The following is an 11655-nucleotide window of genomic DNA, read 5'->3' on the forward strand; positions in this document are numbered from 1 at the left end:
GCTGTCCCATCAGAGATATGCTCGGACTGTAGCAGTATGGTGTCAAGTAAGTTTTTCTGACAAGCCCATACTGAGGAATGGGCTGAGGACACGTATTCACCTCGGTATGCGTGCGTGAGCCCCATCCCAGCTCTATATAAGGAGCCTCACACTTCGTCGGAGGTACGCGATTTCATATACTCGAAGCCACTTTCTAGTTTCCTCTTGCCTGACTTGAGCGTCGGAGGGTCGTCACCGGGAACCCCCTCCCGGCCCGACTTCTTTGCAGATTCGCCGGAGCGCCGTACCACCGGTCGGAGATCTACGTCATCAATTCGGAGAGCGCCACGTGCCCAGCGTCCGTTGATTCACTGTTCAGACAGGATCACAGGTTAACCTAAATCTGGGTCAGGTCACTATCATCTAAGTCGGAAATGTAATATGAATACCAGGGTACCACGTTACCTTCAGCCATGAGAGAATTGAGAAGGATGAAGAGGAGAAGAAATGTGGGCAAGAGGCAAGCCGGGAAGGTCTCTGCAAGAAGAGTAAGAAAGGGTGCAAGAATCGGAAGCAGCACGAATGGTAAGAAGTCGGCGGACGACCTTTAGGGTTTATAAAGTCGGGGACCTAGGAAGCGTCGAAAGAAGGAGAGAGGGAAAGATGCTGTGAGGCGTCGGATCTAGGGTCGCATGCTAAAAGACGCTGATCAGCTACAGTGACAGTAAGGCTTCATGGGGCACGCGTCGCTTCTCTAGGAAAGGCATTAAAAAGGTATTAATAATGGATGTGACAAGGAAATCATGGTGAGGGATTTCTGTATGGCAACATTCCGGCGCTAAAGACCAACGTCAGAAGAAAAGGCGGTCGTGCGATTACCTCGTGAACAACAAAGCTATGCGTCATGATTATGAAGTCACCTTGGGAAAGAGGAGGGAAGACGAAAAGAAGTCGGAATTCGAATTTCGCGCTTATTCATATATTAATAAGCAAATAACTTATATGATTAAGTTTCCTGAGTTATTTGCAGGAAATAGCCGGGGTAACGCCTAATGGGCCAGACATCCACAGGATAACGCCTGAGCGAGAATTTCGAGAGCTACCTCCAAGCCAGCCCCAAACATTAGAGTTGATCCATGGATCATCACGTAAGAGTTTCTCAACGACCGTCCAAGTCGGTGTCCCAGACTCTCGCCCCAGTGCGAGTTATAAATGAGCATGCTCTCACGCCCAATGACCGTCCAGGTCGGTGTCCCAGACTCTCGCCCCAGTGCGAGTTATAAGTGAGCATGCTCTCACACCCAACGACCGTCCAGGTCAGTATCCCAGACTCTCGCCCCAGTGTGAGTTATAAGTGAGCACGCCCAACGACCGTCCAGGTCGGTGTCCCAGACTCTCGCCTAGTGCGAGTTATAAGTGAGGATGCTCTCACGCCCAACGATCGTCCAGATTGGTGTCCCAGACTCTCGCCCTAGTGTGAGTTATAAGTGAGCATGCTCTCACGCCCAACTACCGTCCAGGTCGGTGTCCCAGACTCTCGCCCCAGTGCGAGTTATAAGTGAGCATGCTCTCACACCCAACGACCGTCCAGGTCGGTGTCCCAGACTCTCGCCCCAGTGTGACTTATAAGTGAGCATGCTCTCACGTCCAACGACCTTTCCAGGTCGATGTCCTAGACTCTCGCCTCAATGCGAGTTATAAGTGAGTCTACCCTCACGATCAGCAACTGTCTCGGTCAGTATCTCCTCCTCTTTCCTTGATATGAATCTGCATGGTGTCCTTTCGTGTTCAACAGATCTGCAACCTTACTTTTGTTGCCAATACGAGATGCAAACAGACAAGTTCGTACGAACCACTACTTTCCAACCCTTTTTGGTAAAAAAAAAAGGTATGGTAAGTAAATTATCCTTTTTAAGTTATCTTTGCTAGCAAATTTTCGTAGGGTCGTGCGTCTATGAAACACGATACTGTGATAGAAAGGGAAATTCAGACCCACAACCTTGGAGGCAGGCACTACAAGGAATATTATTTAATGAAAAGTTGAAGTACATACCTATAAAGAAAAGTTGAAGAATATTTTTCAGTTCACGTTATCATTACAAGATCTCGATCCAGAGGCCTGATTCCTTTTTGCCAGATGAATTTGAGCTTGAGCTAGTTCTTCCTTGATAAGTTTGATGGTGCTCTGTAGTTGGCCAACAGTCTCATCCTTTATCCGACCTTCCTCTTGCAGGAGGGCTATGGTGTCCTCATGTCGCAGCTTCAGGTAGGCAATATAATGGGTCTGACTGTTCAAGTCTGCAAGAGCCTTATGCTTTAAAGCTATCTCGGCTCGAGTCATGGATTTAGCAGCCAGCCAGAGTTCTTCCATTTCCCGACGAAGAGAGGATTGCAGGTCTCTGCTTAGCATCATTTCAAGTAAGGCTTCCTCTTTAAGAGCAAGCTGTTGATGTAACGAAGACAGCTCGTCCAGTTCCATGAGTGAGAAGGGTGTAGCTTGAGGAAAGGAGGGTGAAAGTATACACGATCCTTTTATAAGGATGGAGAAGGTGAAGGGATTACCTCGAAACATGAGATGACGCTTGGGAAACAATACATTTATGAAAAAGTGACATGATCGGAAGCCGAAGAATCAACACGCATGTAGTGAAGTCTGGCCCATCTTTTAGAGAAGATGATAAATTCTGAGCAGGACAATAGGAAAGAGGTCAGCTTGTAAAAGCCAGGTCAGGTAATTACTAGATTTGGGTCTAGTCAGTCGGACTAGAGTCTCCTTTGACTAGACTTGAGGGGGAGACTTGTGATACGGTGCATGATAGTGGGATCGAACAGCGGATGTGGTCGGAGGTCAAACCCTCGAGGAGGTCAGAGGTCAAGCCTACGAGGTAGTCAAAAGTCAAGCTTGCGTGGCGGTCAGAAGTCAAGCCTACGTAATAGCCAAAGGTCGGCCCACGTGACGGTCAAAAGTCTCGCTGATGTGGAGGATAAAAGTTTAGATTCAGATTACAGAATGACCCAGGTCGGACGGAAGCGACATTCAGGGGTCTGGCCGACATGGCAAATAAGGGTTCAGACTGGCCGGGACGCGCTGGTCGGATTTATAGCCTTGCGATACAGGACACATGGACAAAAGCGCACAGGTCAGGAAATGTCAACCAAGGATACAAGTCAGGACTTATAGCATTGCGGTATAGGACGCATGGTCAAAAGCGCACAAGTCAGGATATGTCAACTAAGGATACAGGTCAGGATTTATAGCCTTGCGGTACAGGACACATGGATAAAAGCGCACAGGTCGGGATATGCCAACCAAGAATACGGGTCAGGACTTATAGCCTTGCGGTACATGACTCATGGTCAAAAGCGCACAGGTCGAGATAAGCCAACCAAGGATACAGGTCAGGACTTATAGCCTTGTGGTATAGGACACATGGACAAAAGCGCACAGGTCAGGATATGCCAACCAAGGATACTGGTCAGGACTTATAGCCTTGCGATACAGGACACATGGACAAAGCGCACAGGTCGAGATATGCCAACCAAGGATACTGGTCAGGACTTATGGCCTTGCGGAGCTGATGCGTACAGGTCGAGATCAGGATAAGCGGAGCCGAACTGAGGCGTACCGGTCAGGATGTAGGATCAGGATAAGCGGAACCGGAATAAGGCATACAAGTCGTGATACAAGGCAGGTCGAGGATTTACAAGATAAGACGCGTAGGACAGGGCTGGATGCTCAAGTCGGGATTCATGAAACGACAAGCATAGGATAGCCACAGGTCGGGGTCGGCAAGTATGAAGATAGTCTAGAGATCATGGACTTAGGAGGTCGGGCACCACACGACGAACAAACAAGGGAATCGTAACCATCTGTCAGAGAATAATCAGAGTGTCAGAGAATATGTCAACGGTCGGGGGCTCGTTGTCCCCTCGATTCTTCCTCCATCTTATAGGAGAATGCCACGTGTCACTCACTGCCTGAAAAAGCCTGACATCCAACATTCCGTGACACCCGTCAGACTCCAGAAGCACCCATTGCAGTATAAAAAAGGATGTTTTGTCCCTTACGCAGGTACGCTCACTCGTCATTACACACTTATCTTTTACTTTTTGTCCTTTTTTACTGTGCTTCTGGGAAAAAAGTACCTGACTTGAGCGTCGGAGGACCTGATCCGGGGGCTTTTTCCCTGGTTTCTGGTCTCTAACGACCTGTGTGCTCATCCGAATGTGTGCAGGACTCATGTCTCGTCATCATCCCTCGTCATCCGCCCCCGGGAGTCCTTTTGGGCGGGTGCCAAATCGACCAGGTGTCTCCGCGACTTTTCATCAACGCAGAAGACAGCACAGTCCGCACTACAACAAAAATGACTTTTCGCAGCGCGCGAATTCGCTTTCCGCAGCATGCATTGTGCGCTGCACAATTAAAAGCTGTTGAAAGTCCTAGATTATCTGCAGCGCACAATGCGTGCCACGAAAAATATTATCCGTAGCGCGCAATGCATGCCGCGAAAAATATTATCCGCAGTGAGCAATGCACGTCGTGGAAAATATTATCTGTAGTGCGCAATGCACGCCGCTGATATTATTTTCTGCGGTGTGCATTGCGCGCCGCGAAAAATATTTTTCATGACGTGCATTGTGCACTATGGATAATAATCCGTAGCACGCAAACGTATCTGTTGATGGTCTTATCTATATTAAAAAAATCAATTTCATTGACGAAGATAATAAACCAAAATTTTATAACAAATTTAGTGCAAATCAAATCCACACAAAATTAATAAAAAATATAATTTTTCATTATACCAAAACAATGTCTGATACGAAATCTCTAACAAACTAACTATTACATAATCATGTTAAATTCTACTATTACAAACTGGATTAATAAAAGTCATAACTTGTAAGAACATATTTGAAGAGAAAAACATTATCTTATAAAATTTTTAAAAAATATAATGAAATTTAACAGTACTTGTCCACTATACTTTTACCTTCTTCAAGCTTCTTGAGCAATTCAAATGCTTGATCTAGTCTTCCTAAATAGAAGTTAGCCTTTGCCTTCAGGAGCCAACACCAGCGATATCACTGCAACACGAGGAGAAGGATCCTTACCAATGTTACACAAAGCCATAGTAAACTGAGAACATAAAGCATTATCTAAAGGTCTTGCTCTAGAGCAATTAAGGACCCCATTACTATCAATTTCTTTGGCCAGTATCCCAGAATCAGAATGATGAGAAGAATCATCAGACAGTGGAGAGCCATGCATTATGCAAACCGATGCAATAGGACTACTTCTGGATATCCTTCCTTCTCTACCAGTTGTATTATTCTCACGGTTACCTCTTAATATAGGACCAATATGTGCGATGGTTCTTCCTGATTGCATAAATTGACTGGGTGATAAGCTATTAGGATGATTTATGCTGGCCAGAGATGGCAAAGAGCTTAGATGCTTCCAATTTTCAACAGCAATTAACTTAAGAGGTTTGTTGTGAGCAAAGGAAAAGCGAGCAAGAGCTGTGAAACAATTGAGTCTTAGTTAATAACACCTTAGTTGTGAAATCAAATTAAGAGCATAAACTTGAGAATCCAATAAGAAAACAACATATAAGTAAAGCTTTAATAGTTGCACATACCTACAGCAACCTCAGCCCTCACCAAAGGACTTCCATCCACAGCAAGTTGTAGAAGATTTTTAATGATATTCAACTCAGACTTTAACTTTTCATTATCCTCAAAGTCCTCATCAACTCTATGTCCATCATCAAATGTGATAGATGCAACATCAATAAGAGTCCCCAAAGCAAAAATAGCAGAAGCTCTAACCTGCCAAACAGATGTTGAACTACAAGAATTTTCCTAGTAAAACATAAACTACAAAGATGTATAAATTCTACCTCAGGCTATGGTTCCAACAATTAAGGTAAAATAGTTGCTACTCCATCTGCATGAGAACCTATGATTTGTACTTCTAGAAAATCTTCCCAGAGCTTTCCCAGACATAAACAAAGCCATGGAGAAGTAAAGGTTCAGTTTTCCCATCACTTGGATTAGCAATTTGTAAATGCTTCAAGCACACATTTAACAAATTTGCTTGAATACATGCTTCTTGTCCCCGCCGATGTCCATCCACTACAACTGCCAAGACAAAAGCAGCCATTGCTCGCTGCTCAGCTTAGACATCCATGCTATCATGAAACCTGATAAAATATGTGTGACCACCATCTTTCACCAGATCTACCTGACAAGACTGATATCATTAAAAAAAAGTAAACAATAAATTAGCCATTCTCTAGAAGCTAGCAAAAAGATAAAGGAACACCTAGATCAAGGTCAGCAGTCTAGCAAAAGATAAAGGACAAAAGTAGATTAGCATGGAGGATGGTTGTAATTACATCAGGTAAAGTATGTAGGAGTATACTTTTCAATCAGTATGGAGCAGAGATGAATGGTTATGTGTGTACCTAACACTGACAAAATAAGGGAATGCTAGCAAAGAGCATCAACACAACCAAAATCATGTCACATGGCATTTGTCAATGGCTATCCCAACAAGAAGGGTCCTATGCATGAGCTACTAAGCTCATGTGGACAAGGGTCAATGAGTAGTCTTCTCAAACAAACAAAAAACATGGTACCATGTAGGTCATTCTTCTCCTCTTATCTGTATCCTTCCACTTCATCTTCCACCTCATAATCCCCCTCCCGATCACTAGAGAACAACACAACTAGAATTAACAATCTGGCACAATGCCAAACTATCATAGAAGCGATCCAGTTCCAACTCCATGATTCGGCATGCATCTTACTCAAACATATATGACACAGATGTGTATCCAAGTGTGACATAAATGTTTCCAATTGTTTTTACACATGATCAATAGAGATCTTTGAAATTCCACTCGAAGTGTTGGGATCAAAGACATAAGTATGAATTGGGTAGATAAAGACTTAAGAGTCTAAGTATCAGAGTCCAATGCACGTCATAACAACATCACAATCCTTCAGCAAGAGGAGTGGTTGGTAGATGACCTTGTCCAAATATGCATTAGTGGTTGTGTAGAATATCAATTCTATGAAGATGGTCCAAGTGTGAAGACACCATGGATGTAGCCAATTATTACTATATTTGACAGTCTACATCACTAAGGAACAATTCCCAAAATTAGGAAAATCAATGGTACTTAAGAAAATACTATACTTTAACATAAAAGGCAGAAAATTAAGGAGTTGAAAATTTACCACTGTCTTAAGTGCCTACCTGAAGAACTATTGGTAGCTGTTCTGGTGGTTTCTTGTGTTCGGAGCCATGGGCTAGCCACACCTCAAAAGCTGTCAGTTGCTTTGTAAAGAATGGGCTTGGCTAATTTAAACAAAGTAAAAAATATTAGTGAAGAGTCTCAAGTAAACAATGGATATGAAATAGGAGAGCAGTTAACAGCTCTCATAATTCACTCAGCAAGTAAGAAATTGCAAAAGAGACTTGCAACTAACAGGTCTTGCCTAAACAGTCTCTGGAAAAGATCTGCGCAATTGCATTTAACACTATTGTCCACATTTCTTCTCTTGGAGAAGGCGCTAATTAAAGCCTCGTTGGCTTCATTGAGTAGAAGCTTAAGGCACACTTCCGCCTCTTCTTCCGATAGATCAATTCGATCCACGAGTAACTCAATTACCTGAGCCACACAATCTTTAAGAACCTCAACTAAAAATAAACAAAGACAAGAAAGCACACGAAAGAAACAAGCCCAGGGTTCAATGACAGTGAGAAAATCACCTTGTTGAACCGAAACTCCAAAGGGTCGGTCCCCAGGGCACTTGTGGTGGACATGGCCAGTAGGGGCTGAACAGCCACAGATCTGTAACTGCGAGCGGCAGATGCAAGATTGACGAGGAGTGGAGGAGGGAGAGGGAGGAGGGTGATGAGAAAACAAGCGGAGGCTCGATGGAGGAAGGGGTGGAGGAGGCGAGGATCTCGAAGAGAAAACAAGCGGAGGCTCAATAAGGAGGAGGAGAAGTAGCAGAGGTGAGCGAAGCGGAGGAGGGAGAGGGAGAGGGAGGTGGGCGGTGGATTGACGAGGAGCAGAGGAGGGAGAGGGAGGAGGGTGATGAGAATTAGGGATTGACGGTCCGTCGGTCGAGGGATATGAGATGTTTTAAAATTATGGCATTGACAGCGTGTTTTTTCTCCATGCTGTTGTCAATAATATTAATAAGTATTAATAGCGCATATTACACGCGGTTAATATTAAATTTTAACAGCTTATTTTTTATGTCGTATGAAAATTGATTGATAGTGTATTTTTTATGCATGTTGTCATTTATATAAATATTATATCATCCGCAGTACATATAATTAGGTATGCTGTAAAAATTATTATTAACGGTACATTTTAACCGCGCGCTATTGATGATGTGTTGCGGAAAATCATATTTGTTGTAGTGTCGTTTCTGTCCGACTCAGCTTTCGGACGGGATCAAATAATAAGAATATTAATGTTTTGCTTTATTTATATATATATATATATATATATATATGAAAATTAATTTGTATATATATAGTGAAGCACAAAGGTGTAAAATACGAATTATATTAATGTTAACTGGGATATATATAGTAGTAGCATGTATACAATGCTATCCAATAGAGATGCCAAAATAAGTTGTCCCAACTAATTAAATTAAGCACGACGTCCTAAGCATGCGTTGGTTATACTAGTTTTATATATGGGCTAACTAATTATTAACCGCTTGACTCGGCACCAAGGATACTTATTTTTTAAAAAATAAATATTTTAAAAACTAAAAGTGATTTTAAAATAAAAGAAATATAAAATTATAAAATATATTTAAAATTATCAATAATATATTAAAAATAAAAGAATAATATAAATTTAATCTAATTTTTAAGAGCAAAAATACTATTAAGCCTGATAAAAAAAACTTAAGCTCAAAGCATAGTTGTTTTAAAAGATAAAAGGATAGTTAAGCGAAAATGAGTTAGAAGTACTTATGTTATAGACATTTGGGATGACAGGTAAATGTTAATTTATCCTCAACAAATTTAGTGTTTTGCAGCAAACAAAAGATTTGTTGAAAAGAGAGAATGTGACTAGGGGTGAGCAAAAATTCAGTACAACTGAATTAACTGAACTGAACCGACCGAATTTAGGAATTCGGTTTGGTTAATTCGGTTTTCGGTTTTGTTTTTTAAATTCGGTTCGATTTTCGATGAATTCGGTTCGATTTTAAATTTTATAATTTGGTTAAACCGAATAAACCAATTAAACCAAATAAATATATTTATTAATTTATTTTTATTTAAAAATATAATAAATAAAATAAAATCTCTTCTTTTTTTAATTAAAATCAAATAAAATTTTAAAATTCAGTTAATTCAGTCAAAAACCGAATTAACCGATCTTTTATCGGTTCGATCGGTTCGGTTTTTGTAGAGAATTCGATCGGTTCAGTTGGTTGAAAAAAAATTCAGTTTATTCGGTTTTCGGTCTATTCGGTTCGATCGGTTTGATTTTGATCGAATGCTCAGTCCTAAACGTGAGAATATATATAGATAAGTGTGATTCTTTGGGATAGTTTTTTTGGGAAATAATATAATAATATAGTTAATTTATCTTTAAAAAAGATATTGCTATTTTATGAAATCAAAAAATAATAAGGAAGTAAAACTAATTAATATTTTAAATCTGTAATTGAATTTCATTCTAAAATTTATATATCATTCATAACCAAAAAGCTTAATAAAGTCAAAATTGCAAATAGACATGCAACTTATTTGCATAGAAATAAACACAGAAAATTGATCATCCCTCACAGGAGCAGGCTGAGGAATTCTAGATTGCTAGACGAGACCAGAGGAACAGCAGCAGCCGCACGATTGGAGGAATAAGAAATCCAAACAGAATCAACTGTTGAAATAACATTCGCAGTTGTTTCAGTCTCGTTTGATTAGCAACAGTATTCTCTGTCCGCTCTCGGGCTAACTAAAATCAAAATGCGAGTTAAAATTATCTTATCATATATAAAGTCATGTTTATAACAGGATAAAATGATAAAATGATATAACAAATGAAACAAAAACGAAAAAGCTAGCTAGCTAGAACCTCAAGATCATCAGGAATTGTCCACTGGGATTGATTTATGGCCTGGTTATAGTAGTATCTACAACAAATAAAAAATATTTTACAACTGGAATAAAAATAGCTGGCAGTGTTCGATTGAGGAACTTAGAAGACTAGAAGAAATAGTTAGAGCGAGAAATCAATGCATACTTTTGACCATCTGCGGTAGTAAACTCCTTCCAGTCAGTGGATGCATCTGCACTCTGATTAAAAAAAAAAATTTGTCACTGCAAAGACTATTGAGATTTCCAATAAAAGAATAAGTGAGGAGCAATAAATAATTAAAGACCAATAAAAAATTATGTAAAGAAGAAATTCAACCCGATACATTAATTTAAATAAAGAATGCAAGATGATATTTGGCACAACATCTCAAATGGAAGATATTAAAGACCATCTTAATTAGCAATAATAGATCTTTTGTATAAATAAATATTTCTCGTTGGTCACAGCAACTAGATGATACATACTTATAGCACACAGAAAAGGTGTCGCATCTGTCAAACATGAACTAGACTAATCAAATTAACCACGATAAAAATAATAATAATTGGTGTGATATGAAGTCCGTACCAAAAATAACAAGAATATTAATGTTTCGTAAAATGACTTACCTCTACAGGCGTCGTCAATTCAAAGGGTTTCTCCCAGACAGATTGCCCAGTCTTCTTATTATAATAGTATCTGAAAAAAAAAAGAAAAAAAATGATGAATCATAACGAAAAGGAATAATATACAAAACCAATGAAAGGACGACGACAAAGAATGTATACCATGTACTAATATGAGACATAACACACCACTGGGCACTGACATTTTAATTAGTGGAACATTGACAGTAATTTAACTCTAAGTGGCAATCGCAATCATAAATAGAAATAGCTAGTAACTTCATGAAAGGAAAACATAAAATAAGTATAATTACTCAATCCTCACCTTCTTCCGTCAGTAGCAATTTGCTCTTGCCAGTCAGAAGATGCTTGTTCCGTAGAATTTGAATGTACGGGTTGTGTCTTTTTTTCATCAAAGGTAAAAAGTTAAGAAAGGAGATTAATTACAATATTCACATGACAACTTTATCACAGTAAAAATAAACAAATAAAGGAAGAAAATGCAGAAAAAATATATAAAATAATAAAAATATACAATTGGCATTATTACCATGTCCTTTCAATAAAACAGGATATATATATATATATATTTTTCATCTGTTCATCTTAATTGTGGGATTATAACCATATACCCAATATATACGACAATATTCACATGATAACATATCCACATGACAGCTTGATCACATCAAAAATAAACAAATAAAGGGGAAGAATGCAAAAAAAAATCAAAATCAAAATATATAATTGGCATTATTACGATGTTTTTTCAATAAAAAAGACTATATATTTCTAATCTTCTTAATTATTAATATTACCTTGATCCGGGATGGGGAGACAACTCTTTTCCGTGCTCTACATTGGGCTATACCAGTACAGAACCAAGCGTACCATGAAGAGAGATATACAAATCCCAA

General features: G+C 39.7%; 1 protein-coding gene and 1 long non-coding RNA gene across 2 annotated transcripts; both read right to left on the bottom strand.

Annotated features, from left to right (window-relative positions):
- Nucleotides 1–4756: 4756 nt before the first annotated feature.
- LOC122036029 (regulatory-associated protein of TOR 1-like) lies at nt 4757–6145 on the bottom strand. The gene is made up of 3 exons (XM_042595198.1): nt 5987–6145; nt 5622–5811; nt 4757–5502 (listed from the first exon to the last, which is right to left on the bottom strand). Exons 1-3 carry the CDS (start codon nt 6143–6145, stop codon nt 5030–5032), a joined length of 822 nt encoding a protein of 273 aa, XP_042451132.1. The 3' UTR covers nt 4757–5029.
- A 3727-nt stretch (nt 6146–9872) lies between these two features.
- Nucleotides 9873–10534, bottom strand: LOC122036034. The gene is made up of 3 exons (XR_006127307.1): nt 10278–10534; nt 10110–10167; nt 9873–9989 (listed from the first exon to the last, which is right to left on the bottom strand). It is a non-coding gene; the product is annotated as an uncharacterized LOC122036034 (long non-coding RNA).
- Between the last annotated feature and the right edge of the window lie 1121 nt (nt 10535–11655).

The sequence above is a fragment of the Zingiber officinale genome, unplaced genomic scaffold, assembly GCF_018446385.1.
Source record: "Zingiber officinale cultivar Zhangliang unplaced genomic scaffold, Zo_v1.1 ctg131, whole genome shotgun sequence".
NCBI lineage: Eukaryota > Viridiplantae > Streptophyta > Magnoliopsida > Zingiberales > Zingiberaceae > Zingiber > Zingiber officinale.

What these genes read in the sequence shown, in the direction of transcription:
- LOC122036029 (XM_042595198.1), bottom strand. Translation starts at nt 6,145, where the DNA reads ATGGCTGCTTTTGTCTTGGCAGTTGTAGTGGATGGACATCGGCGGGGA. An exon ending in TTCTCCATGGCTTTGTTTAT is followed by an intron (nt 5,812 to 5,986) that starts GTCTGGGAAAGC and finishes TCTGTTTGGCAG; the next exon opens with GTTAGAGCTTCTGCTATTTT. An exon ending in GAGGGCTGAGGTTGCTGTAG is followed by an intron (nt 5,503 to 5,621) that starts GTATGTGCAACT and finishes ATTGTTTCACAG; the next exon opens with CTCTTGCTCGCTTTTCCTTT.